Below are 27,547 nucleotides of genomic sequence, written 5' to 3' on the forward strand. Positions count from 1 at the left end.
TATAACAGCAAAAAGAAACTTCCCACTACCCCCTCCCGGAACTCCCCCACACAACTTGAAGCACCTATTGCCCCAATTCTGTGTGAACCGAGAGAACAAAGTCAACCATGTGCGGGAAGGCCTTAGAGATAGCCAGTGCAAGACTCAAATCCCTGCCAGATGCACGCCATTAAACCGTGACCTCAAGAGCTGGAATCGTCTATAGGAGAATTGGCAGCCTCTTGATATTAGAGCTGAAGTGAATTTGTCCAAGTATGTCCATCACCCGTCGCTTCCTGAATGTCAATGCTGCCGTCAAGTGGTTCAGAGACCTAACAGACAGTCAGGGCTGGGAATGACACCCGACCAAGTTCCAGTTAAGATTGCTCCTTGTGCTGCCTAGGCCCTTGGGCAGACATGATCTGTGTTTCCAACAAATCTCATGCATATTTAATGCCCAACAATATAAACTTCAGCAGAGTCTCAATGGATTGCCGTGCTCGCTGTACTTCCCTGATGTAGTCTGGCAACACCCTGTACAAGATCTGTTGTAGGTGATTGGGCTCGGTGCCCTCGCTATTTGCAGCAGCGCATCACGGTCCCTGTAATTTAGGAGTTAGGAAATTATTTGGCTTTTATTTTTAGGTTCAGCATAACATGACAGTTCAGTTAACACATTTAGGATAAGGTACATGATACGGTGCATACACAATCAGCATTCTGCTTTCTCAATATCCCATCTAAAGTGCTAATGATTTCCCAACCTTTCATCATTGGCCAGGTAGTCTGTAAACTTGTCCCAAATGTCCTGTGGTTTAGTCGAGTGGAGCAGTCCCAGTATATACTGTTCCTCATAGACATCAATCCATGTTAACTCTTTGAGCCATTACCTGAAAGTTGGTGCATTACGGGATTTCAATTTCTTAGTATACATCTTTTTTCAACCACACATCCAATGTTTAAGAGAGCTCTTAGTTTTTTGTCCATTGTCCCTCGCCACATACCAAACATAGCTGACAATGGAGAAAGCAGTATTTGTCTACCCATCATGTAAGACAATGCAGCGTATATCGATTCCCAAAAATGTCCAAAAGCCACACAACTCCACAACGTGTGTAATATACCAGCATCCTGTGCTCAAAATCTCAGGCAGTGCCAGTCAGTGTCTGGGTATATTTTTGGGATTCTGAGGGGCGTATAGTGTAACATATGTAGTATTTTATATTGAATCAACTGTAAATGCATATTCAGAGACACTTCTGTGGTAAACATACACATTGCTGACCATTGCCCATCGGTAACTGTCATATTTAACTCTGCATTGCATTTTTCCCATGAGCGGTCCAAGCCTCTGGGGGAAGATGAAAGGACCTCCCTATACAATGTAGATAACACATAGCGACAGCCCATGGAGCTAGCGATGTAGGACAGTATTTTTGTTTGGTTATTCAAACCCTTTATTGCGTAACGCAGCCCGTATTCTGTAATATTGTAATACATCTGTCGGCGAGAGTGTAGGTTTATCTTTACAGTGATCGAATGACGAATTAAATTCACCCTCTGAAAATAAGTCTCCAATAGTCCTATATCCCCTGGATTGCCATTGTTGTTTAATCAAGTTTTTTAGGGGGGAGGAGGGGAACAAGAGGTGTGGATAGTCCCACAGTGTAAGCTAGCAATAGTACGGAGTCGCAAATATTAGCTTCCATGCTTCTAGTGAACATGGGTCATATTTGCACTCATCTTTGTATGACCTATCTAGCACTAGCGTCATTATATCCGCTCTACCCGCTGTCTTTCTCGCTAGTTTAACATGCGGCGGGGGTGTATCCACATTATACCAGTGTGTTGCATGTTGAGCTTGGGCCGACAGCCAGTATACTTCCATATTAGCCCCATTAAATCCCCTCAGAGCATATGGAAATGCCATTTCCAGCCATTTTTTCTGTACTGCCCATGCGTGCCACAGAAACAGACATGTTTCAATGCAACTTAGTAAACCATGTTTTCCCCCGTCCAGACAGGTACATTCACTTATAAATAAAAGACAGCATCTTGGGTACTAATATCATCTTTATTAAAGCTATTTCCCTGCCAATGGCATACGTACACTGTCCGGGACTCATCCCAATTGAGTCTTAATTTGAGGGCGAGGGAGTGTTATTAGGTAGAAGGAATATTTCTGACTTACTATAATTTACTGTGAATCCAGAGTATGCACCAATACGGCTAATGTCTTGCATTATTGGATCTAAATTGTGTTGTGGATCCCGAATATATAGTAGTATGTCGTCTGCGTAAAGTGAAATGAGCTCTGGGCGGACACCCTTATTAGCCCTCTCGCGTTTCCCTACTAAGTTGAAATGATGCAGATTGTGCGAACAGCGGCCATGGATTTCGTATACAGCAGTTTAACGTAGCTGATTAAGGCATTCCCCAAGCCACATTTATTAAGAACTGCAAATAGGAAAGGCCATGAGACCATGTCAAATGCCTTTGGGCGTCTATGGCTACTGCTACCACGTTTGCTTCTGGGGATATAGCTGTCTCAGATTTAGTGAGGTTGCCCTGCCAGGGATAAATCCTGCTTGAGCTTGATGAATCAGAGCTGGCATTAATGGAAGCAGTCTATTAGATAGGGTCTTAGCATAGATTTTTGTATCAATGTTCATTAACGACAGTGGCCTGTAGGATCCACACATCATTGGGTTTCCCTTATTAAGTATATTGTCACTTCATATTCCAGCAAAGATCGGGGTAGCTGGCCAGTGTGGACGGATTCCCTATAGAATTCGGCAGTAAGCCTGTCCGGTCCAGGCGCTTTGTTTCTGGATAAGTCTCTAATCACCCGCATAAGTTCTCGGTCTGTAAAAGGCACATTTAATTGAACTCTATTTTTAGGGACAGCATGGACAAGGGGATGTCATTTAATAATTCAGTCAGTTCACCTATATTAGTTTGCCCCTGTGCACAGTACAGTGAGGTGCAGAAGCCCATAAACACGTCATTAATCCCTTGCTCGGTGTAAACCATCCTCTGGTTTTCATCCTTTACTCCCACTATGCGATTTCGCCTGGCCAGCATTTTCCCAGGTCTGTCCCCCTCTCCAGATTTCCTGGCTAAGGTCAGTCTAGCAAAGTACTGTATTTCCCGATCCGCTAGCGTCCTAAAGTTTTCTAGGTGATCTTGTATTATCGCTAAGGTGACGCCGCATACTCCTGTTCCAGAATCTGACATGTTTCTTCACATCTTGCTAAGTACCTACGTATAGTGCGCAGTACTCCCATTTCTAGTGACATCGTCATTCCTCTTGCGTATACTTTAAATGCTTGCCACAGTGTGGCGTGAAAGACTGTTGTCATTAGTTAATAAATATGTGCGAATATCCTCAATGTCTGTTTTGAAAACTAAATCTTGTAGTGCCAGTGATTTGAACCTCCATGCCCCGCCGTCTACTGGGGCATTGCCCCATTTAAAGGATAACAAAATCGGGGAATGGTCCGATTATGTGCGAGGATACATATCCACCTCCGTCACCTGAACCAATAGGTGGTACGATGTCAGGTACATACCTATTCTTGAAGTCATGTTATGTGTAATGTATATATCTCTTTTCGCGCTGATATAGTAGTCCCCATATGTCATGTAGCTTAAAGCTCTCAAGTAGAGTGATGATACACTTAGTTAGCTGCCTTTGACAGCGGACGGCTGCTAGATCCAGTGCGGACAAATATTAAATCTAATATAGTGTTCATATCGCCTCAACAAATCACTGCTACAGGCATGTACGGCATTATCAAGTCCTCTATAGTAGAATAGAAAGCAGGGTCATCAACATTCGGTCCGTATGAATTCAAAATTAACACTCCCCTAGATTGTGTTGAATATTAGGTGTAGTATCTGTTCGGGTCCCATGTTGCTACAAAGGATGTGTTCCCCCCATAATTTAATGGGTCTCCTGCAAGAATAATATCTGTACATTATGCAGTTCGCATACACAGCAATCTTCCTTGCTTTAGTGTAATTCCCCAGCCCACTAACGCTCCAACTAAGGGCTCCAATAGTCTCCAGGGTAGCACAGATTAGTAGTATATGTCATGCTGCTGTGTAAGTACCATCTTGAATCAGATTTCCTTTTGCCAATTCTTCTGATTTTCTGTCTAATGCTGAAAATGTTTTTCCCATTTTCCCTCCACCCTCGTACAGCTACACTCCACTCCCACATCGCCCTCCCAATCAGAGCCATTTACTCCACCCTATACCATGCGCCCCTCCCCAACAACTATGCACCAGCCCAAATTGTGCTTACATATTATACCAAACCAAACCAAAATAAAACCGCAACCTTGCTTGGTGGTTTGTGATGCTGTCATGGCTGCAAACTCGGCCTGCATTCCTTCCATCACTTGTTTGAGACTCAATGTCTCCTCAAGCACCTAGCTGGCAGCCATGTCCGTTTGCGTATCCGATATCTTTTCTATGCGGGGTGTGCCGACCCGTCTACTGAATACATCCAGTGTATTCTGCTTTTTTTTGGTTGACACCCCCCCTTAAGCATCATTATAGTCACCAATCTAGATTCTGTGATATCCATGTGAGTGTAGGACCCAGATGTGTTAAGTTGTTATTGTCACCTAAGCATTAGTACACCTTGATCGGTAATGCCTGGATGCATTCAATGTTGCTATCTTATCCACTGTAGCCCCAGAGTAGCGGTTTATCCTGCTAATGGGGGGATACCTTAGGGCCACTTTGTGGCTATAGTGAAAACCAGGAAGTCACTCAAGCTACACACCAATATATACTGCCTTGCCTTATGTCCCTCTTTAGTAGTATTCACTGGCAAACAAGTCAAACCACTCATCAGGGCCTTCTGGGTTATAGTGTTTATTTCATACAGAGGTGGGAGCTGCCTTCAAGGCGTGGTGCGTTTATGCCAATAATTCCTATGTCTCCTTTGTTCCTCACCTCAATCACTGGCCAGCACGCTCCGCAATAACGTCCCCGCTTTTACAAGATCAGGGCCTGCCTTCCTTGCACAGTGTTCTCTAGCAGAGGTGCTCCCCCCCCCGTCCCTCACGCTCCTTGCTGCCTGAAAAAAATACATGGGCAAGCAGCAACAGCATACCAGAAATCTCCCCGTCTTTGCCGACGCGCCGGGCACGGCCTGGGTTCCCACACATGGGATGATCAATTGTAAGAGGTGCCCTTAAAGAGCCGGGCAAGCCGCAGTCTCAAATATCTCCCGGCTCACATCCCGTGGGTGCGTCCATACATTATCGCAGGCAGCGCGCTCCATCCAATAGGTTCCTTTCTTCTGTGGCAGCGGGTATGAAGGGGCACTTTGACGCAACACGGATCACTCAGGCCCAAAATTCGCGGAGCCCTTAGACACCCGATTACAGGGGAAGTTGTAGGTGACACACGGTCAGGTTATGGGCTGATACCTCCGATGCTGCTTTCTGCTGCCAGCACTAAAAAATGATGTTGGAAAGAAGGTTAAATTGTTGATTTTGCAGTAGTCCTCCTGGTAGTTCAGGGTGGTGCGATCATTTTGTGGCTGCTCAACACCACCCTATGGATCATTTCAATGGAGAAAAATTGGAAAATTCCTTCGGTACTATCAAATCAAATCTGTTAACCATTGTTCCAGAAAAAGCTTCATGCAGGGCCCTTTCTCCCTCTCCGGCAGTCCAGGAATATGTAATTATTTTCGCCACAATCTTCCTTCACCATCTGCTTTCCAGGGAGCTACGTTTTTGCGAGATTGATTCTAATTGCGTCTCCACACACACTATCGCGTTCTCCACATCTGAGATTCGTTGCTCCCCTTCTCCCACTCTCGAGGCCAGCTTGCAGAGATCGTGGTGTAAAAAAGACAGTGCAGAGTCCATACATTTTTTCTTCTACGGGGGCCCATGCTGTCTGCAAGGAACAAGTTACTTACCTTACCTGTAACTGTTTTCCAGCATGGATCTGGCATGGATTCACATGCTCAAGAATATTACCTTTCTTCAGGCTAGGAATACTCTGTAAAAGGAAAGCAGTCTTGCTTTAAGCTTGAAAGAGTGCCTTTCTCCCATAAACCAATCACTGTTCTCTGGGTCATACTGCACTCATCCAATGACAGTTGTTTCCTGTGGCCACATCCAGATTTGAAAGGAGCATGTGAAGTGACCGTATGAACCAATTAGAGCCACAACGGGTAAGACGGGAGAGTTTGCACGTGAATCCATGCCAGGCCCATGCTGGAGAACAGTTACAGGTAAGTAACTTGTTCCTTCACTAGCATGGGGTCTGGCATGGATTCACATGCTCATGAATACACAGCAGTACATATACACAACCACGGGAGGTGGCAAAGCTCTACAGAACTACAAACACTTACCCCTGGAACAGATTAATCTCAAACAGGTTGTGCAGCACCACCTAGCCGACTCTGGAATCCCTGTCAACGCAGTAGAATCTTGTGATGGCGTGCATAGACCTCCATGTAGCCGCCCTGCAGATGTGGAGCAGGGGAACACCAGAGAGAAACGCTGTTGTAGCTAGGATGGCTCTAGTGGAATGGGCTCTCGACCGTCCTGGAAGAGGCCTGTTGGCCAGACGATGGCAGTGCATGATGCAGCTTGAGAGCCATCTGGAGATGCAAGCCTTCGATAGGGCCTTTCCTATGATTCACAGGTCTAAAAGTCCTTTGTGCATGCCACATAAAACTTAAAGGCAGGAGCAGAGTCTAGCTAACGCAACGTCCTTTCAAGCTGCAAAGAAGGATTTGAGAAGAAGACTGGAAGAACCAAGGGCTCGTTGAGATGGAACTCAGAAGGAACCTTTGGCATTAAGGTGGGGTGGGTCCATACCAGCAGCCTTGCAGCATGGAACAAGTATGGGTGCTTGCAGGAAAGGACCTGAATCAACCTGTCTGGCCGAGGTGATGGCTACCAGGAAAGCAGTCCTCCATGAGAGGAACTTCAGAGGTGCCTGATGCAATGGTTCGAATGGAGGCCCCATGAGCTTAGTTACAAAGATGTTGAGCTGCCAAGCCGGTTCAGGCGCCTTCACTGGTGGAAAAAACCTGAAGAGGCACTTCAGAAACTCCTTGACGAGCCTGTGGGACCACAGCGAGGGCCTGCCCGGAGACCATGGGTACTGGGAAATGTCGCCAAATGCACCTTGATGGAGACGTGGACCAATCCAGCCTTGGCCAATAACAGCAGGTACGGTAGGAGCTGTGGGTCAGAGAATCAGATGTAATCCATTCAGTTCTGCACCACACTGAAGCGCTTCCATTTGTGGCTGTAACACGAAAGCGTAGAGGACGCTCCGGTCCTGTCCAGGACCTTCCTACATTCCAGGGGAAATATCAAAATGCCCAAACTCTAGGGCTGCAGGAGGCAAGCCATGAGGTTCAGCGACGCTGGGTAGTGGTGCAGGATTGTTCTGTGCTCTCTGGAGGGGTCAGGAAGGAGGCAGCAGCCAGATGGCCAGGCCACTGACAGGAGGAATAGGTCTGGGTACCAGATATGGTAGGGCTAAGCCGGCGCGATGAGTATCATCTTTCTGTGACAGCGGTTGAAGGTTATGACCACCCGCAGCAACAGCAGGATCAGAGGGAAAGTGGACAGGTAGAGCCCCCCCCCCCATATGAATGAAAAGGCATCTCCCAGGCTCTCCTGTTGGGGAACGCTGCTGTCAAACGCCTGGCATTTCGAGTTCACTGCAGTCTCGAAGAGGTCGATCTGGTTTCGGCCCCACATGCTGAAGAAACGCAACATCTGTGCCTGCTGGAGTTCCCATTCATGGCAGGATTGCAGCTACCTGCTGAGGGAATCTGCAATGGTTTTCGGGAGTGGGTGTCCCACCCTGCTTCCGGATGTAAAACAGTGGTGGTTGTGTCCGTGAAAATCCTCACCACCAATCCTCACAGGAGAGGCAGGAAAGACTCGAGGGCCCAAAACACAGGACGCAGCTCCACTACATTGATGTGCACATCCTGCTCTTCTGGAAACCCGCGGCCTCTGGCGTGGGATTGTCCGGTGTGAGCGCCCCACTTGTCCAGAGAAACATCTGTGATGACTGTAGCTGGAACGGGGGAATCCGAAACAAGGCACCCTGAGCAAGGTGAGCGTGCACCCCCTACCACTGTGTGAACTCCTGGTTGAGGGCAATTTTGTCTGTCCACTTACCCGTGGATTTGGAGGCACCAAGTGTCCAGAAACTCCTGTGGCGTTCTCCTCTGTAGCCGGCAAAATGGGACCAGGTGAATGCAGAATGACATGCTCAGCAGCGATTTGATGGCCGGAACCATTGTGGATGGAGTTGCGGACAGACTGTGCACCTTCCCCGAAATGGCTGTCACTCTCTCCTCGAGGGACACACCAAAGATGCGACCGCATTGAGGCAAGCGCCCAGAAACAGAGCATTCTGCAATGGCACCATGCAGGACTTCAGATAGTTGATGGCGAATCAGAGTTCTGTCGGGAGACGCATGACGCAAGGACGAGGCACTCCATGTACGGGTAGATGTGTATGCCCTGGAGGCATAGATGCACTGCCACGGGGGCCAAGCATTTTGTGAACACACTTGGTGCCGATTTCAGGCTTGAACTGATTGTGATGACCCAGAACCACAAAGCACAGGAACTTCCAATAGTTGGGGTGTAGTGGAACGTAAAAAATCCTCCAGGTCCAATGTAGCCAGGAAATCTCCTTCCTCCAGTTGGCCGAGCATGTGCTGCAACGTGACCATCCTGAATATCTGGGACAGCAAGTATTTGTTGAGGTGCCGCAAGTCCAGGATTGGATGCCACCCCCATGACTTCCTTCGAACCAGAAAGTATCTGGATTACATACTGGATTCCCCAGAGGCACAGCGGGTGGGTTTAATCACCCCTTGCTCCAAGTTGGCCGACACCACAGAGTCCAGGGCGGCTGCGATCTGAGGCATCTAGGAGCCGAGACAGGCACTCTATTTTTTCTCAAGCCTATCGTGTTTGGCTATGCAGAGCTTGGGGTCTTATTGAGAGCCAGGCCTTCATCCCAAATGTCATCCAGCAAAGGGATGGATCACAGATTTCCTGGACGATTCACATGTATGAAAAAAGAACCCCTCCTTCAAATCAACCAGGAAAAGCTTTGATGCCCAGCACTTTTACTAATTTGTGCTGGAACTCTACAGTGTGTTCAGACCAGCTTATTTCACCAAATGAGCGATTGGTCCACACAAAGTTAAGAAAACCTCACAGGCTAAAAACCGTGACTACTATGAAGAATTTACTATATGAATAAAACATACCTCGCTGTCCAAAAAGCCAGACAGTAACTGTAGAATATTATTGGCTGTAGCAGTCTCTTCTTCCGTTTCTGCACTTTGATCTTCCTGGTCCTCTTTGTCCCCAGAACCATCATTTGTTTTCTCAGTCTCTTCGAATTCAGTCTCATTGATGCCATCTTTTTTAGCTTTGAAAATTTCCATCCCAAATAACATCAGTTGGTCAAAGACTGTCTTAAGTGCACTAATCTTTACCTTGACTTCATCAATTTGAGCAATCTAGAATGAAAGCAAACATGTAAACTGAGTAGGTTAGGAGAAAAACATATATAAGTATTTGAGTAAAAGGTGGTGCAGGTCAACCACAAATTAACATCCAAATATGTACCATTAAGGTATCAAAAGTCATACGCATTTCAAAACAGTTCCTTGAGTTTCAATCTTAAGATATCGCATTAAATATATGCATTGTACTTTTGGTATTTATGTATTGTTTGCTTGTGAGGCGCTTATACAGCAAGTAAAATACTGTTTCAAAGCGGCCACAAGGCGAAGGGAGGGAACAAGGGAGTGAAACATTACAAAACACAATATTTAAGAGCAGTGAGAGGAAAATAGGAAAAAGGACGAATCTACTATGCCTTGGTAGTATTCAGAATGTGCAAGTGCAGAAAGGGAGAGGGCAGTGGGGGTAAGTGCTGGGGAGTCCAAGCTCAAGGGTGAGCCACAGATGAAGTGCTAGGATTGTTGAGTGGTAGATGGCCTGGATCTGCGTTAGGTGTACGTGTTAATATCCAGGGCGGAGGATGTGCCAATGTAAGTGCTGAGGGTAGACAAGCTGGGCCGACTGGGTGTGGGTGGTCGGAGGCCCTGAAGATACATAAGGGCCCTGGACACCAATCACAGCAACTGTATGATTAGCAGAGGAGAGAGGAAGCAAAGGAGGAGGTAAAGAGGAATGTCTAAAGGAGCATCCGGAATTTAAGAAAGTCCTGCTCAAGGCGCAAAGGGAGGGAGAGGCTGTTCCATAGGAGGGAGCCAGCAGAGGAAAGCGAACAACCACCTATCCTCTGTTTGGAAAAACACTTCACACACAGAGTTGGTGCCAGAGGAACATAGTGGTCTAGAGGGAGAGTATTTAATAAGATAAAGTTAAAAATAGTGTGGACCGCAGACCGCCTTGTGGATGATGTAGACAGATTTGAATTTAATCCGTGCAGCAACCGGTAGCCAGTAAAGACTTTTTAGGGCAGGAAAGATGTGGCCCATGGGCTTAAGGTCAAGGATAAGTCTTGCAGCCCTATTCTGTAGGCATGGACAACCTTCCTAAAGCAGAAGGCACAGAAACACTAACAGGAAATAAAATCAATCACATGTAAGCCTCTATACCACCTGCCTCTGTTTCTCTCAATATACCCAACATGGTGTTCTTGTATTAATTGGAGAGTGTGGAGGGTCAAGAGGTGGTATGAAAGAATGAGGGCCGATAGACTAAATACAAATCCAAATGGGCAAAAAAAGTTTCTTGCTTGCAATCCTAGTTCCCCATCATCAGTATCTAACATCTTAATCCTAAACACATGAAAACCTTCACCTACAAGTGGGACCCTGGTCACTTAATGACTTTTGTAAGGGTGCAGAGGTAGACTCGGGACACAAAGGTGGTATGCTTGTTGGTATAGACTTTTATTGAACTGCTAACAAGGAAGCACCCTACCAGTCCCTATGATTAAGAGGGGTTTCCCTACCTCAAACAAAACTAAGGATGTCAGAATGTCCCAAAAAAGTATAAAGTCCACTGTGCTATGTCTTAAACCTACTTACGTCGCTTACACTTCGACAGAAAACCTATAACTTAACTACACCCTGCGTATAACAGGAGAACTCCCTTCTTTGGGATGCTTCAAGCAGTTCAAAGTGTCAAGATCCGAAACAAAATTGGGACGGCAACCCCCATCCCCAAGTGTTTCTCAGGTTCTCTTCATCAATAGTCTTATGTATCACAGCTCTATCTTCTGCCAAAAGATATGACTCCGTTCCTCTGGTCTTCTCATGATTTGTGGCAAAAGGATCGACCCCGCCCCCATCCCCAGTGGGCTTTTCTTAACTTGTTCCAAAGGGTATTTTCCCTGGGACATCTCACGCTCAACGTTATAATGTCTCTCAACAAGGCAGTGTTTTCTTCCATGCCAGGCCTCCCTTTCAGTCTCTTTTGGGCACTCTTTAACCCCCTCCATTCTGAACTTGTCCATCTCTTCGGTCCCACTGGGATGACAAAAAAATAGCTCTACACTTCCTCCCAACCACAGCATCTGAGGACTCCCTGTGCCTTCCCGGTCCCCCTCTGCGTACCCTGTACTTGGTCTGCAAGGGTTCCAGTCCTCAGCAACACTGGCAGGCTTCTGCGGTTTGCCCTGGGTTTTGCAGTCTTCTTTCGTTTCTCGGCAGCTCCCCCGCACTGGTTTCTCTCCACGCGTTGGGTCTCGCCTGGACCACTCGAGTGGCTTGGGTTCTGCCACAGGATGCCGGTTTCTCACACAACCAGGTAAGTCGTGGTTCTTACCTGCCTTATTGTTCTTCGCCTCTGCAACAGGCATTCGGGCCTGCCGCTGTACCTCTCCACGGCGCTCTGCTCCCCGGTGTGAAGTTGCTTTGAGGGCAGAACAGACTCAAAGGAGAGTTCCATGTCAGTTTTCATGAGCTGGTTTCTTTTAAGCTTCGAATAGCTAGCATGTTTGTATCGGTTCTGCACAAGGCTTTGCATCGCCCTGCTCTTCCTCATGGCAATGCTTTTGGAGTCATCCATATTCACTCTCCCCCCATGCTTCCTCATCATAGTCTCTTCTGCCTAATCTACATAATTACTATACATGAGGAAATTAGAAGAGGAAAAAGGGAGGATGGGGGTATCCAAGTCCTACATGGATGGCTGGATGTCTTATGTCTGACAGCATGATGGTGTGTATACCAGTTTCTCCCTAAACAGTCCTCCCTTCTCCCATAGAGGGGGACTCCACCCATAGGATCCTTCCACTGAGTACCACCCCCAGGGTGACCATCGGCTAGCGGCCTCACCTCCCTGGCCCCATGGGAAGGGTCCCCCTCCAGGGAGAAGATTTGTCAAACTTTTTCCAATAATAAAAGTAAAAAAAATATATATATAACATCCATTTAAAAAAATGTGGCAGCGTTATTAGGTTAGAAAGAAAAAAGGAATACGTGTTTTGGCACAAAGGACAGCATGATAAATCTATTGTCGCATGGGAGACCACTGTCACTTCAAGACTAGATATTGGGGGCGGAGGGTTCACATGATCCCTCATTACATGGATCAATGGGGTTCTGGGGTATCCATCAGTCCTGTAGACCTTTGATGTGCCTAACGTGATGGCAGAGTCTACACTTGGGCCATGTCCTTGGTTCTGGAAGCCATCCGCCTCCCTACTTGGTCAAAGGTATGCCCCAATATGATGCATTGGCCGCAGCCTATGATCAGCTAAACACAAGGAAAATGTCTGTTTTGGGAAATGGCCTTCCCACGACAATCTTTAGGCCTGGAGTGAAGAATCCAGGAAGAAAGACTGAAAAGGGGAGGGGAAACCATGACAATGGATTCCGACAGCTCAGTGGGCAAAGAAGGGTGAATAGCCCAGCAGAAAACTATTCCATGATGGGGATAGCTGCTGGTGGCAGCCTAGGACATCATAACATGCACATGTGGGGAGCTAGTGTCCCAATACCTCTTCCAGGCTGCAGCAGCATCCAGCACCAAGGTTGGAGACCCTTCCAGTAAGTGGAGGGAAGCAGCAGAAAACGGCACAGGAAATAGCTGAAGCATGGAGTTTGCGATACAGTGCACGAGAGGCACCAGGAAAATTCAGGAAGCCCAGACAAGACCACCAGGAGCAGAAAACTCAGACTAGGATATGCACAAACAGCCAGTATGGCCAGGTGAGGGTTAAACAAAGCAAACGCGTCAGGAAAATCCTTCATCGGATTGGCTGGCCTACATCTTCAAAGTTCCAGAACATAGAACTGAGAGAGTAAGAAAGAGTAAGAAAGAGTAAGAGAGTAAAAGAAAAAAAAGAGTACTAAAGAAAAAAAGCGTAATAAAGAAAAAAAAAAAAAAAAAAAAGTAAGTATCTCATCTTTCTTTACACAGCAGATTTTCCAGAAATAAGCAAAAAAGTAAGGTATCTCATCTGTGTACTGACAGAAAAGCATATTCTCTTCTACTGAAAATAACGGAGGACAAATCTACATTGGTTTTCAAGTAATCAAAGACCACATTTCTGTCTTCATTCATGAGATGTGTGACCTGGAACCCTAACCCCTCTTTTGAATATGTAGGGTCAGTGAACTCTTCATGAATGAGGTCAGCAGATCCCCATCTTCAGGATCTTCTGTGCAAAGATCTGCTGGGTGGTTTGCCTATTCCTGCCGGGCTTCCACCAGAGACCAGAGACTCCTTTAATTAATCTTTTAGAACGTGCTTAATGCTGGGAACCGGTTTCCAAGTACGGGACAAGGATTTGAAACTGTGTTGCTCTGCTTTGTCTTGATTGCACGAGAAACACATTGCTCCTGAGCCATCTTCCCAGCCAACTTTACTATTTAAGCCTACACAATCTATGATCCGAATTGTAAAATCTGTTCCTAGATTTCTGTAGAGAATGAATAGAAGCACCTGAAAAGTGGCATTGCTTTGAAAAATTCTTGCAGCCATTCTGCCACTGTACTGAGACTAGCAACATCAGAAGGGACTACACAAATTTGCCTATGCTGGGCCTTATGTCATTTGATATTTGTATACCACCTACTGCCATTTTTTATGGCCTTGAAGCGCTTTGAAGTGGAAGGCCCTTTGGAAGACTGTAGTCTGTGCAAACGTGAATATAAAAGCATTCCTTGCATGATGCACTGTAAGGAACAAGTTACTTACCTGTAACTGTTGTTCTCCAACATGGGTCTGGCATGGATTCACATGCGAACCCTCCCTCCAACCCCTCTGCGGCTCTTCTCTTGGTGCTACTGCCACTTTACATGCTACCAAATCTGAAGATGGCTGCTAGAGGAGGGGCTTAGGTAGAGGGCAGTCGTTCGCTGGGGGCAGTATGACCCAGAGATCAGTGATTGGTTAATAGTAGAAAGACAGTTCAGAAACAAAACTGATTTTTTCTTTACCGAGGATTTCCAGCCTGACTACGGGGAATATTCATGAGCATGTGAATCCATGCCAGACCCATGCTGGCATGGATTCACATGCTCATGAATATAAGAATACATAGCAGTACACACATGCACAACCACGGGAGGTGGCAAGGCTCAACATTAAGCATCTCTTACCTCCTCACCAGGCTCACCTACAAGCGAACAGGTTGCGCAGCAATGCCTGGCCGACTCTGGACTCCTTCCAGGAATCCCATTGGACGCAGTAGAATCTTGTGATGGTGTGCGTCGACCTCCACATAGCAGCCCTGCATATGTCCAGCAGGGGCACACCAGATAGGAACGCCGTAGTAGCAGCAATCGCTCTTGTCGAATGGGCTCTCGGACAGCCGGGCAGCAGTCGGTTTGCCAACCGGTGAGTGCATGATGCAGCCGGAGAGCCATCTGGAAATGGAAGCCTTCGAGAGGGCCTTCCCTTGGTTCACAGGGCCAAAGTTCACAAACAGCTGTGATGTCCTCCGAAAGCTCTTCGTGCAGTCCATGTAGAACTTCAGCGCTCTAGCCACATCCAGTGAGTGTAAAGCCCTCTCTGCAGGCGACGAAGATGACGGCACCTTGGGCATGAATGAGGGGTGCGTCCTCAGCACTACCCTCGTCTCGTGGAATGTCAGATATGGAGGCTTACAGGAGAGGGCCAGGATCTCTCCCACTCGTCTTGCGGAGGTGATGGCCACAAGAAAAGCTTTCTTCCACGATAGGATCTTCAGTGGTGCTGAATGCAAGGGCTCGAATGGCAGACCCATGAGCCTGGTCAGCACTACGTCAAGCTCCCACGCCGGGGCCGGGGCTTTCAACGGCGGAAACAAGCGGAACAGTCCCTTCATGAACTCCTTCACCAGGCGATGAGACCACAGCGACGACCGCCCCGGAGTTCTGGTGTAGCGGGAGATACCCGCCAAATGGATTTTGATTGAGGCATGCACCAGCCCGCCTTGGCCAGCGACAGCAGGTACGGCAGCACTTGAGGGGCCTTGATCCATAGAGGGTTGATCTTCTGTGCACGGCACCAGGCAGAGAACCTCTTCCACTTATGTCCGTAGCACTTAAGAGTTGAGGAAGCCCTGGCCTTTGCAAGAACTTCCTTGCAGTCCGCCGGGATGTCGTAGCCTCCGAACTCTAGTGCTGCAGGAGCCAGGCCTGCAGATTCAGCGATCCCGGGTCGTGATGTAGGATGGCGCCTCCTTCCCTGGCGAGAAGATCTGCGTCCGTCGGTAGGCTGACTGGGGGAAGACGCTGACATGTCCAGAAGGTCCGGGAACCATATCTGCCTCAGCCACGCCAGTGCGACGAGGATCATCCTGCACCGGGACCGTCTGAGTTGACTGATGAGTCACAGAAGCAAAGGCAACGGTGGGAATGCATACAGGAACTGGCCGTCCCAGGGGAAGGAGAATGCGTCGCCCATGCTCCCCGGCTTGGGAAACCTGCTGGCGAACCTCTGGCACTCGATGTTCGTCGCTGTCGCGAACAGATTGATCTGGGGATTGCACCACCGTCGGAATAGGAGATCCACTTGATCCTGCCGAAGTTCCCACTCGTGGCAAGAGCGCAGCTGAGTGAGTTGGCGACAGTGTTTTTCACTCCTGCCAGACGAAAGGGTACCAGGAACATCCCCTGGCCGACAGATCCTGCGCTTCCTAAGATAGGGCTGGGGATCTGGTACCTCCCCGCTTCCTGATGTAGAACATCGTGGTGGCGTTGTCGGTAAAGACCCGTACCACTTTGCCCATGAGGGACGGAAGGAAAGACCTGAGGGCCCAGAACACGGCCCGGCGCTCCAAGACGATGTGCAGGGACCTCTCCTGCGGGATCCAAAGGCCTCTTGCGTGGAGATCTCTGGTGTGCGCTCCCCATCCCTCCAGGGAGGCGTCCGTTGTCACCGTCTCCTGGTGTGCTGGGGTCTGGAAGTCCATGCCCGCTGCGAGATGCGCGCAGATACCCCACCACCGGATCGCTTGACGGAAAGTCAAGTTGAGTGGGATCTTGTCTTCGAAGCTTCCCGCCGCTTGCATCCAATGGGCGTTGAGGAACTCCTGCAGTGGCCGCATCCGCAACCTGCACAGACGCACGAGGTAGATGCAAGATGGCATGCAGAGAAGGGACTTGATGGACCGCACCCAGGACACTTTCATGGTCAACAGCCGTTGTACCTTGCCTAGGATGGCCCTCATCCTTTCCTCCGACGGTGAGGCCAACTGCACCACTGTGTCGAGTCTGGCTCCCAAGAACAGGGCATCCTGCGACAGTACCAAGTGGGACTTCGCAAAGTTGATTGAGAATCCCAGCTCTGTGAGCAGGCAGACATTCTTCCCTGTGTGGTCGACAGCGAGTTCTATTGACTTTGTTCCGATGAGCCAATCGTCCAGGTAGGGGTATATGTGGGGTATATGTGGATCCCCCTGCAGGTGCAGCCGTGCCACTACCGGTGGCCCCTACTACTCGTACCGGTCACTCTTCGCAGGGGCCGTAGACTGGTTCTTCGGAAGGGACAGTCCTTCGTCCCATATGTTGTGCAACAGCGAGACAGAGTACCGTTTTGCTCTTGGCTTCCCGTCGTGGGTTGAGGAATCCCTCTTTCTTCTGATCCTCTGGGAACAGTTGGTAAAGCTCTGAAGCCCTGGCAATCATGGCGTGAAAGGAGCCAATTTCGTCAGGGGGAGCCCGGGCGGGGGCGACAGGAAATCGTTTCCGTCATCGGCACGGTTGTTGCCGTATCCGTCTCGTCCCTCGGCGGAGAGGATCGGGTGTAGGCTGGAAGGGAAGGATGGACTCGCCTCCGCATGCTGGGCGGGCTCCCCAACGTTCCAGGACCCGCTGGATCGTCTGCTGGGGTAAGGGCAACCTTGTCCTTATCTCCGTACACAGGGTCTGCAAAGCCATCAAGATTGCTCCTGAGTTGCCCTGCGGCGTAGGCATCGGTTTCGACGGGAGCATTGGCTGGGGTGTGGGGTCCTCCGTATCCTCCACGGCCCGTGGCCCCTCGTCGGCTCCACCATCGCTCTCTACATCCGCCTCGTCGGGATCCTTCCCATAGGTCCAGACCTCCTCAAACTTCTTGTCCAGGATTGCTTTGACGCCAGCCAGCTCATCTTCGGAGGAAGTATCTGAGTCTGTTGGGGCTACCGTGCCCCCCCCCTCTTTCTCAACCAGTGCTTTCACAGGGGTCTTCTCGATCGGCTGGAAAGATGATTCCCTCCGGAGTGGCAGGGAAACACTAGGCCCAGAGGTCGTCTCCACTGGGGTAGCCTCTGCCGGTTTCGCCAGGGCCACCACGACTCCTTCAAACGAGGCCTTAGCTGGGTGAATTGGGGCCTTCATGACATTGGGCGCGTCTGAGGCCTTCACCTTAGGGGCAGGGTCACCGCCTCGCTCCCCCTTGGCTTTCTCCGTTGAATCGACTGGGGCTTCTCCCAAAGCTTACCCGGGATCTCCGACTTCCTTTTCACCGAGCCAGAGCGTTGGCTCGTGGATGATGGCGTCTAACATTGCGCCCTGCCTGGCAACCGAGGAGCCCGAACCAACGGCGCTCCTGGTGCCCGCAGACTTGCAGTGCTTTGCCTTTTGTTGCGCCCACGTCGCCGGAGCGCGCTCAAGGTTTTAGAAGACCGCTCTGACTTTTTCCTCACCTGCTGATGGGCTCTTCGCCTCCAGCCAGTTGCCGAGTCATGTACGATGGTCCATCATGGTCTGGACGGACATGTTCTTGCAGAACGCACAGTCCTCCACGTGCAGGAGTGCTCGTCCTCAAAGACATTCTGCAGTCCACATCCAGGCCAGTTCCTAAACAGTTTGGATCCAGTAGGATCGAATCTCCTTTCTCCTAGGCCATGTCCAAATCGGGGGTAGGCCGCAAAGGTCTTCTGGCAGCCTCCAAGAAGCGTAATTCGATGAAAATCCGCACTTGAGGGGCGTCGAAATTTCCGAAACGGGTCCCCGTTGATCGGAAGAAGAATCGGTGGAGCTTGAGGCTCGAATTGACCGAAAAAAATCAGAGTAAACTCTTCGAAAAAACGCAATACGCAGTAAAAGCGGTATCCCTACAAAATATCCCCACCAGAAATATCGCCGTAGATATGGCCATTTGTCTCGCTATAGGTGATTTTTGGGGGGGATCATTTGTGGGAGCGGGGATTGCAGGGGTGGCCCCCATATGGTCTACGAGTCAATATCGCAGCAAAAATATGGCGATATTTTTGCGGGGATATTAACACATGGAACTGTAAAAGGTAGAGCGCTACAGCACAAGGACTCCCAACACTTGAACTTGCCGTAAAAATCTGAAGATGGCTGCCAGAGGAGGGGCTTAGGTAGAGGGCAGTCATTGGCTGGGGGCAGTATGACCCAGAGACCTGTGATTGGTTAATAGTAGAAAGACAGTTCAGAAACGAAACTGAAAATGATTTTTTCTTTACCGAGGATTCCCAGCCTGACTACAGGGAATATTCATGAGCATGTGAATCCATGCCAGACCCCATGCTGGAGAACTAGAATTTAGGAAACTATTTAATTACTAGCAGAGTTGACTAGCATAAAGACATTATAAAAGCCATGCCAAGTGCTGTTCAAATGGAGAGAGGACTACTATGCCAGTGACTACGTGATCGCTGGATCACATTTTTCGTGGGATGCTGTATGGTTGCGGCAGAAAACTGGGATTTGTGCTCTTGCACCTGTTCCTGGCACTTAAGCAATGCTAAAAACAAGTACCAACAAGGGCAAACATTTTGGCTTTTGTATGGGTATTAGGTAAAGTGAGTGGTCTTGAATATAACCAGTCTGCCACTTCTGGTGGCCTTGCTGCACTTAAAGAGAGGCAGAATTAATTGTTGAGACATTAGGAAAGACAGATGCAAAACCTGTGGTGTTGATGGGTGCAGGTCCGGAAGTACCTAGTTCCCCCATTGCCAAACTTCTTTCTATGCATTTGGCAGAGAAACGTAGGAGTTTGTTATCCATAAGGAAGAACCTAAGAAAGTGTGATAGGGCTATGGAGAGGAGTTTCGTCTTGGCTCACTTAGTGTTGGTGTGCTAACAACTAGCCCTGTGGAGGGTTTGTGTGTAGTATAAGATGGTAGATCTTAGAGGGGAGTTGGTTAGTCAGGGGAAGGCAAGAGTAGGCTTTGCAAGGCAAAACAACCTGCAACCATGTTCTCCTGCCCCTGGTCCTTTGCATACAGGTTCCATTTCTCTAACTCTCAATCTATCTCGGTCTCAAATAGATACATGGTACCCCATGAAGAAATAAAAACAAGGGTCTGTGAGTTGCCAGGTGAAGGAATGCGGTGGTGTGGAAACTCAGATCATTTTAACCTGCTAAGGCTTATTGGAGCCAAGAACCTTGGATTTAGTTGAAGAACAGCTTACACTTTGAGGACGGCAGTCACCCATTTCACCTTCCTTGGTATGTTGATTAGCAGGCTGAGATATGCCTCAAACGTTAGTCCAACATGCTCAGGTGCCACGTTCAGTAGCCTGCAGCGACTTTTGCCTGTCGAGGGCAGAGCCCATGGAGGCAGGGCAAGACGTTAGTCAGTGGATTAGTTGGGATGGGGCCAGAATACCTACTCATTCGCCCACACAGCTACCATGCTGTCTTCCCACAAGTCCAAAACTGATCTCAGAATCCATAATTAAACCTTCTCCCCCACTACCAATAGCCACAACTCACCAGGTTTTGCCGCAGCACCAGGTCTTCAGCATCGGAGTGATGCTGCAGCCCTGCAGGGGAGTCTTCACAATGAAACTAGGAGCAGAAAAGATTGAAGGGTGGTGTGTGGATTCCCAAAAAACTAAAAGTGCTGCACCTTGGTTGGCAAAAAGGCCACAGGAGATTAGAGCAGCAGGATGGTGAATAGTAGTTTGTTGGTAGTGGAAGACAGGGGTTTTGGAGGTTGGGGGGATGTGATGAATTGTCTGAAATGGGCGCAGAGTCCAGTTTGCAGTCTCTCTTGCTCCTTGCTAGCTATGAGACTTCAAGGGGTGGGATTCTTTACGTCTGCCACAGCTAAATTATGGGACTGGTGCAAAATAGCCATACTTTATTCAGATTTTAAGAGCTGTCCTAATGGTAGGGAGGGGCTTTCATGGATTAGCATATATTTTCAAGTTGTAAGCTGTTCCCCACCGAGTGTTTCCTGGAGCCAGGGAAGATGTAGCCTCCCCCATAAACAGCTATTTACACTACAGAAGAGAGGAAGGAGAAAGTGTTAAAATGTGTGACAAAACAAGACTGAAGCAGGGATGGTTCATGAAAAAGTGACATTTCAAATGTAGGCAGCACATCACAGAAGCCGTCTGTATGCAAGTCATTCACGAACAAAAGTAAAAGTTTTAAAGCAAAAAAAGGATTACATTTGGTCACATCGAGAGGTGTTCTTCCCCAAACATAACTGTGAATAAGGGATAATCACCTGTAACAACAATGTTAAATGCTGTCTTGCAAAGTCCTTGTTCTGTAAGGCACTGCAACCCAAGCACAGAACAGCCATGTTTCTTACTGAAGGCTGAATGTTTGCGATTCCTGGCAATATCTACAGAGGTACAAAAAACAATAGAACTGGTTATATTAAATGCAGATCTATCTATACACATCACTGAAGACTTAGCTGCTTACGGTATTATGATGCAACATGCATGTTTTTAGTATTGAAAGGTAAACATCCTTGGGATCGTCTTTAACCCACTAACTGCTGTTAACTAGTTCTTGAATAGGGATTGCACAGAATTTGGATGAATCTGGATTTTACAGCTTCATCCTGAACCGATTCTACTGCACACTTCATGTCTTACCTTTAAGTTCTTCTAAGAAAATGACATGCAATTAAAACGAGTAATCAAGTGGAGCAGAGATGGGCAGTTCAGTATGATTGATACAGATGATGACAACAGCATAACTGATTCAATACTTTCCAGAAAACGCCTTTATTGCGATGGTCCAGGCAAGCCTCCAAATAAGTGTTATACAAAGCCTTTTTACTCATTGACATTTTACAAATATGAACTTTTTTACCTTTGCATGCAGTGCAAAGGGCAGGTGACTTGACAGAAACCAGAACACATCTTGATTTATCTGCACTGATGCCACTGCAGGCAAACAGATATTTGTTCTGTGAGCTTTGTGCATTGGGCCTGCCAGAAAGAAACGGCACTCACTGAGATAAGAAAAGGTTTCTTTCAACTTCCGTCGTGTTTTACCTGTGTAGATGCTCAGAGGAGTATTATTCATGCATACTTATTTTCTTAGCAATTTAGGAACTTCTAAGTGATAAGATGTGAAACTTAGTGAGAAGTATAGTGTGTAACAAATAATACGGTTTGTTTTAAGTGAATGCAGTATTTTTCCTGTGCTGCGTGCATTTATCAAAGAGATGCATCGATGTGTGTATGAACCAGAGATCTTTGAAACACAGCTGTTTTGTTTCTAAGGAGTTCTAGTCATTTTCAAGTTTAGTCATGTTTTGGTTGCCTGTCGCATACACTTTTGGCGAGGCAAATATTTTTACATTTACAATTTAATTTACACTCAAAGGATAAAAATACTTCCATCTCAAACAATATCTGGGGCACCAATTAATATGCGAGGTCTAGTTTTAACAACCCTTTAACTTTAACTTGGGAGTCAGTGCGGAAAATGGGGCCTTAAATGATCAGCTGCAGCAGGGCACTTGCTCAAGGGTGATTGCCGTTACATGAATCACTGGGCTCACAGCCCCTTTAAATCTTCAAAACTATAATTAAAACATGCAAAACCTGACTTTCCAGCCAGTGCAAGCGCTGCAACTAGACAAAAATGAAGTAGTTGCATTTGAAACTGAAATAGAAATTCAGCAAACCTTTCCCTGTAATGCTAATGCAGACAGGTACTTATTTTTTATGTAGTGCTTCATGCAGGATTCCTCCAACTTCTTAAACACTTCTTATTAGCTAAATCTCTGCAGGATGCAAGGCTAACACATCAAAGCCAACATTTGACCAGGAAATTAGATAGATATTTTGACATTGAGCACTTATCGCTGCACCATCATATCACAATAATGTGTAGGGAAAAATACTAAGATATTGAGACTGCCTTCATTTAAAGTTAATATGTGTCGAAATAATGCATCACTTAATTCATGTTTTTAGCCAATTACCACGTAAACACTGCACCGCGGAAGGCAGGTAGTTACGTGCTTCTATGAGAGCACCAGACAAATGATAGATTTTGCCACAAATCAGAAACTTTACCAGATTGTATGCCAACAAGACTTTCAAAGCCCAAGCACACAGTTACAATAAGAAATGCTGAAGACACTAGTTTAAAAAAGAAACTCAGTAGTCATAAAAACAACTGTGCCCTTGGTACACTAAAATACTATACTAACGAAATGTACATACAAGAAATGTCAGTGAAGGGCAACGCAGTATTGTTATTTCAGCAATAATCACTGTACTGCTTACAAATAATGAAACTACATCTCTAAACATGTGAAAAGACTAAGAAATGATGTAAACTGTGTTTTTAATTTTTCAACAGCAAATGAACCCTTGATTTATTCCTTCAATATTATATATTTAAAAGATGTGTGCCGTTATTTGTAAAAACCTATGGTAATTATATAATGATTTGTATGTGCAATATTTGAAAATACAAGAGTAAATGAGAAGAACAAGTTACTTTACCTGGTAACGGTCTTTCGATGGGATGGTCCGACAACGTATTCCATGACAGGTAATGTCCACAGCTGTGCTGCTTCGGAAAATCTTTGGCGTCTGCATCCTGCGTCGATGACGTCGATGCGCCGTCCCCGAGGACCTCCTCCGACGGCCGTCACCCGATGTGATAAGTAGGACGCACGACACCCATAGCCTCAGTTATAGTTTTTTCCCCAGAACGTGTGCCACCAGTTTTCTGCCAGTCAGACACACAAGGCCTTGCGGAACGCAAGCTGCAATCGAAAAGAAATTCTGCAGCGGGGAAGGCAGGGAGGGAGCGATATGGAATACGTCGTCGGACCATCCCATCGAAAGAACGTTACCAGGTAAGAAAATAACTTGTTCTTCGAGGGGATTGGGTCCTCCGACGTATTCCATATCCATGACAGACTCCCAAAGCCGTACCAAGCAAGGAGGTGGGAAAGAATTTAGAATACAAATTTAGCATGCCCAATCAAATTGCGGAATAGAGAACTGCCTTGCCAAAGGCCAGATCTTGCCCTCTGATGGAATCGAGGGAGTAGTGACGTACAAAAGTATGTACTGAAGCACAGGAGGCTGCATCACAGATGTGACAAATAGGAACTCCCCTCTGCAGGGCAGTAGACGCAGCCACTCCCCCTGGTAGAAGGGGCCGCAATCCAGCCGAGGATCCTTACCCGCCAAGCGGTAAAACTCGGAGATAGCTAAAATAATCCAACGAGACAGTCTGTTTCGTCACAGCTTGTCCCAAACGCTTTCCAGCGTAACCAATGAAAACTTTATCGTCCACTCTGACCCGGGACATGCGCGAAATATAAAAGCTCAGCGCTCTCCTAGGATCAAGCCTATGGAGCCTCTCCTCTTCCTTACCAGGATGTGGAGGAGGATAAAACGCCAGAAGAACAACCTTCTGGCTCAAATGAAAGTCCGAAACCACCTTCGGAAGTAAAGAAGGACGAACTCTAAGGACAACCCTGTCCTTATGAAACACAGTGAAGGGTGACTTAACTGAAAGTGCCTGTAATTCACTCACTCTGCGAGCGGAAGTAACCGCAACCAAAAACACAGTTTTCAGAGTTAACAGCCTCAAAGGGCAAGAATGTAAATGTTCAAACGGAGCACCCATAAGAAACTTAAGAACAAGGTTCAAATCCCAACCTGGCACCAGAAAAGGTGACGGAGGGAACACATTAGTGAGCCCTTTCAAAAACTGCGAAATTAAAGGAAATTTAAAATAGGAACACTCTTCAGATGAGCGCTTAAATATGGACAGCGCCGCCAGGTAACCTTTAATGGTCCCCACTTGCAAGCCCCTGTGGGCCAAAGAAAGCAAAAAAGAAAGAACCATGGGAATGTCGCAAAAGGATCCACATTCTGAACTCTGCACCAGTCGCAGAACTTTCTCCAACGGCAACGGTACAGAGACTTAGTTGCCGGCCACCTGGCCGAGAGCAACACCTCCATCACGTCTTCAGGGAGGTCCCAATCCTTATACCTCAACCTTTCAGAAGCCAAGCGTGAAGATTGAGGGATCTGACCTCTGGATGGAGAACCTGACCCCTCTCCCGTGAGAGCAGATCGTCTCGGTAGGGAAGCCGACATGGAGGGCAGATGGACAAGTCTAGAAGGTCCGGGTACCACGTCCTCCGGGCCCACGCCGGAGCAATGAGCATCATCCGGGAACCGAACCTCCGTAACCTCTGCAGCACTTGCGGGATGACGGGGACTGGAGGAAATGCGTACAGCAGTGGGAATGACCACTCCACCACGAACGCGTCTCATAAGGCTCCTTTTGGAGGAAATTCCCGCGAGCAAAACCTTTCGCACTTCCGGTTGACACTGGAGGCGAAGAGATCCTCCTGAGCCAGCTCCCACTCGTGAGAGATCGAGCTCTGCCTGCTCAGAGCGTCCGCCGTCTCGTTGTCGTCTCCAGCCAGATGAACAGCGGAGATCAAAACTTCCTGCTGGATGGCCCAGAATTCGAGCTGCATCGCCTCCCTGCACAGCGGAAGGGACCCTGCCCCCCTTTTTGTTGAGGTAGTGCATGGCCACCGTGTTGTCCGTTAGAATCAGGACACTCTTTCCTCGCACAGTCGGCAGAAAAGCCTTCAGGGCTAGCCTGACGGCCCTCAGGTCCAACAGATTGATATGGAGTCTGGACTCCGACGGAGACCAACAACCGCTGACTGTCAACTCGTTGGCATGGGCTCCCCATCCCGTGTGGGATGCGTCCGTCACGATCGTCACCTCTGGCCAGGGCAGCCAAAATGGGGCCCCCTTAGATTGCCCTCGACAGCCCATCACAGAAGGTCCCGGGCCACCGAGAGCGGCACCTGAACAGGGACTGACAGCCTGCCGGAGGACTGAAACCACTGGAGCTTGAGTGCCCACTGCAAAGATCTCATCTGCAGACGTGCCTCTGGCACAAGAACAATGCAGGATGCCATGAGGCCGATCAGTCTCAAGAACTCGGACACTGGGAGATCCCGGGCAAAATGAAACTTGTGCACCATTTGCTGAATGTGAAGAGCCCTCACCTGAGGAGGAAAACACTGCCCCAGGGACGTGTCGAGCACTGCGCCGATGTACTGGAGCCGCTGCATTGGTGTCAAATGGGACTTCTTTAAATTGAGGGAGAAGCCCAGCCTGTGAAGGGAGTGGCAGGTGACGGACAGATGATCCAGGACTTGCTCGGCAGAGCTCCCCCTGATCAACCAATCGTCAGGTAGGGGTAGACGTGAATCCCCCCTTTCCTGAGATGCGCTGCCGCCACCACAATGAGCTTGGTGAAAACCCTCGGGGCGTAGGTCAATCCGAACGGCAGGACCCGAAACTGAAAGTGTGAGTCGCCAACCGCGAACCTCGGGTACTTCTTGTGCTTGGGATGGAGCGGCACATGGAAGTAAGCATCCTTGAGGTCGAGAGACACCAACCAGTCCTGAAGTTGAAGGGCCTAGAGGACTTGAGAAAAGAGTCACCATCTAGAACTTGTCCTTCCTGAGGAGTTTGTTCAAACCGCGCAAGTCCATGATGGGTCTCAATACCCTGTCTTTCTTTGATATCAAAAAATAAGGGGAATACCATCTCTTGTTCCTCTCCGCTACAGGCACCAGTTCTATGGCGCCTTTCTCCAGCAGGGCTTGAATTTCCTGCGCAAGGAGCGGATCCAGACTCTTCAAAGAGAGGCTCCCTGGTGGATTGTCGTGAGGCCTCTGCCGAAAATGAAGACAGTAGCCGTGGGTTATGATCTCCAGAACCCACACATCCGAAGTAATGGCTTGCCACTCTACAAGATGCTGCGCCAGCCTTCACCCAACCGGCGAACCATGTGACCTGGCCTCATGACACGGGTAGCGGCTGCGGCGTTGCCCGAGGGCAAAGAGGCAACTGCCTGAGCGGCCTTGGCACCTCGAGTACCTTTATTTCCACCTCTGGCACTCTTACGGTGGCCTCTTTGACTGCTAGCTCCCCTCGCTTTACTGAAGGACGAGTAATAGCGAAAGGAACATCCCCCTCCATTGCTGTCCCCTAGGACAAAAAGGCGGAGGTTGGCGAACTGCAGCGACCAACGACTTCACTGCAGCTTTGGAGGTCTGCAACCTCTCAAGGCTCTCATCAGCCTTGCTGCCAAAAAGGTGTTCACCGTCAAAGGGCATGTTGAGGAGCAGGGACTGCACATCAGGAGCGAACCCAGACTTCCGCAACCACGCAAACCTGCGCATTACGGTGCTCGCCGCCATGGACCAGCTGACACAATCCGCCAAGTCCAAACCCGACTGAACAGCCTAACACATGGCATCCTTGCCATCCTGAACCATAGCAAGGAAACCATCCCGTTCGTCCCCTTCGGGAATATGTTCAGCCGCTAATGCAACACAGTTCCACAGAGTGTGTGTGAAACGAGACAAGGCACATATGGAGTTGGCCGCCTGAAGCGCCATACCCCCCGAAGAAAACACTTTCTTCGCCCAGCCGTCAAAACGTTTGTCGTCCCTATCCGGAGGGATGGTCGGATACAACGCCTGCTTTCCCGGGGCCGTAGCCGCCTGCACCACCAATCTCTCCGGAGTGGGGTGCCTAGACAAGTAGCAGAGGTCGCTACTGGCTGGATGGTATTTTCGCGACAAAGACTTGCCCACTGCCGGGAGACTCTCCGGAGCAGTCCAAGCCGCCGCCGCCCTTCTCTGCAGAGCCATATGAAAAGGCAAAACCGGGTCAGTGGGGGGACCGAGATCAAGGATGTCCGTGAGATCATCCTGAACGAACTCCCCTTGGGGAGCTGACCAACCCAAGTACTCGGTGACCAGAGACATAAGGCGCCGATATGAAGAATCGGCATGAGTGCCAGGCTCCAGCCTACAAAACTCCACCTCCGGAGAGGTGTCCAGTCCA

At 48.4% G+C, this 27,547-nt stretch overlaps 1 protein-coding gene across 2 annotated transcripts in view; it reads right to left on the reverse strand.

Annotated features, from left to right (window-relative positions):
• The window catches only part of NCAPG (non-SMC condensin I complex subunit G), an 859,779-nt gene that overhangs the window by 506,550 nt on the left and 325,682 nt on the right, over positions 1 to 27,547 (reverse strand). For both annotated transcript variants that reach the window (XM_069631905.1, XM_069631906.1), the window contains exons 14-15: positions 20,890 to 21,009; positions 9,275 to 9,529 (exon numbers count right to left, since the gene is read on the reverse strand). In XM_069631905.1, the coding sequence (XP_069488006.1) occupies positions 9,275 to 9,529; positions 20,890 to 21,009 (375 nt within the window). The remainder of the gene's footprint in view (positions 1 to 9,274; positions 9,530 to 20,889; positions 21,010 to 27,547) is intronic.

The sequence above is a fragment of the Ambystoma mexicanum genome, chromosome 6q (genome assembly GCF_040938575.1).
Source record: "Ambystoma mexicanum isolate Mex_15411 chromosome 6q, UKY_AmexF1_1, whole genome shotgun sequence".
NCBI lineage: Eukaryota > Metazoa > Chordata > Amphibia > Caudata > Ambystomatidae > Ambystoma > Ambystoma mexicanum.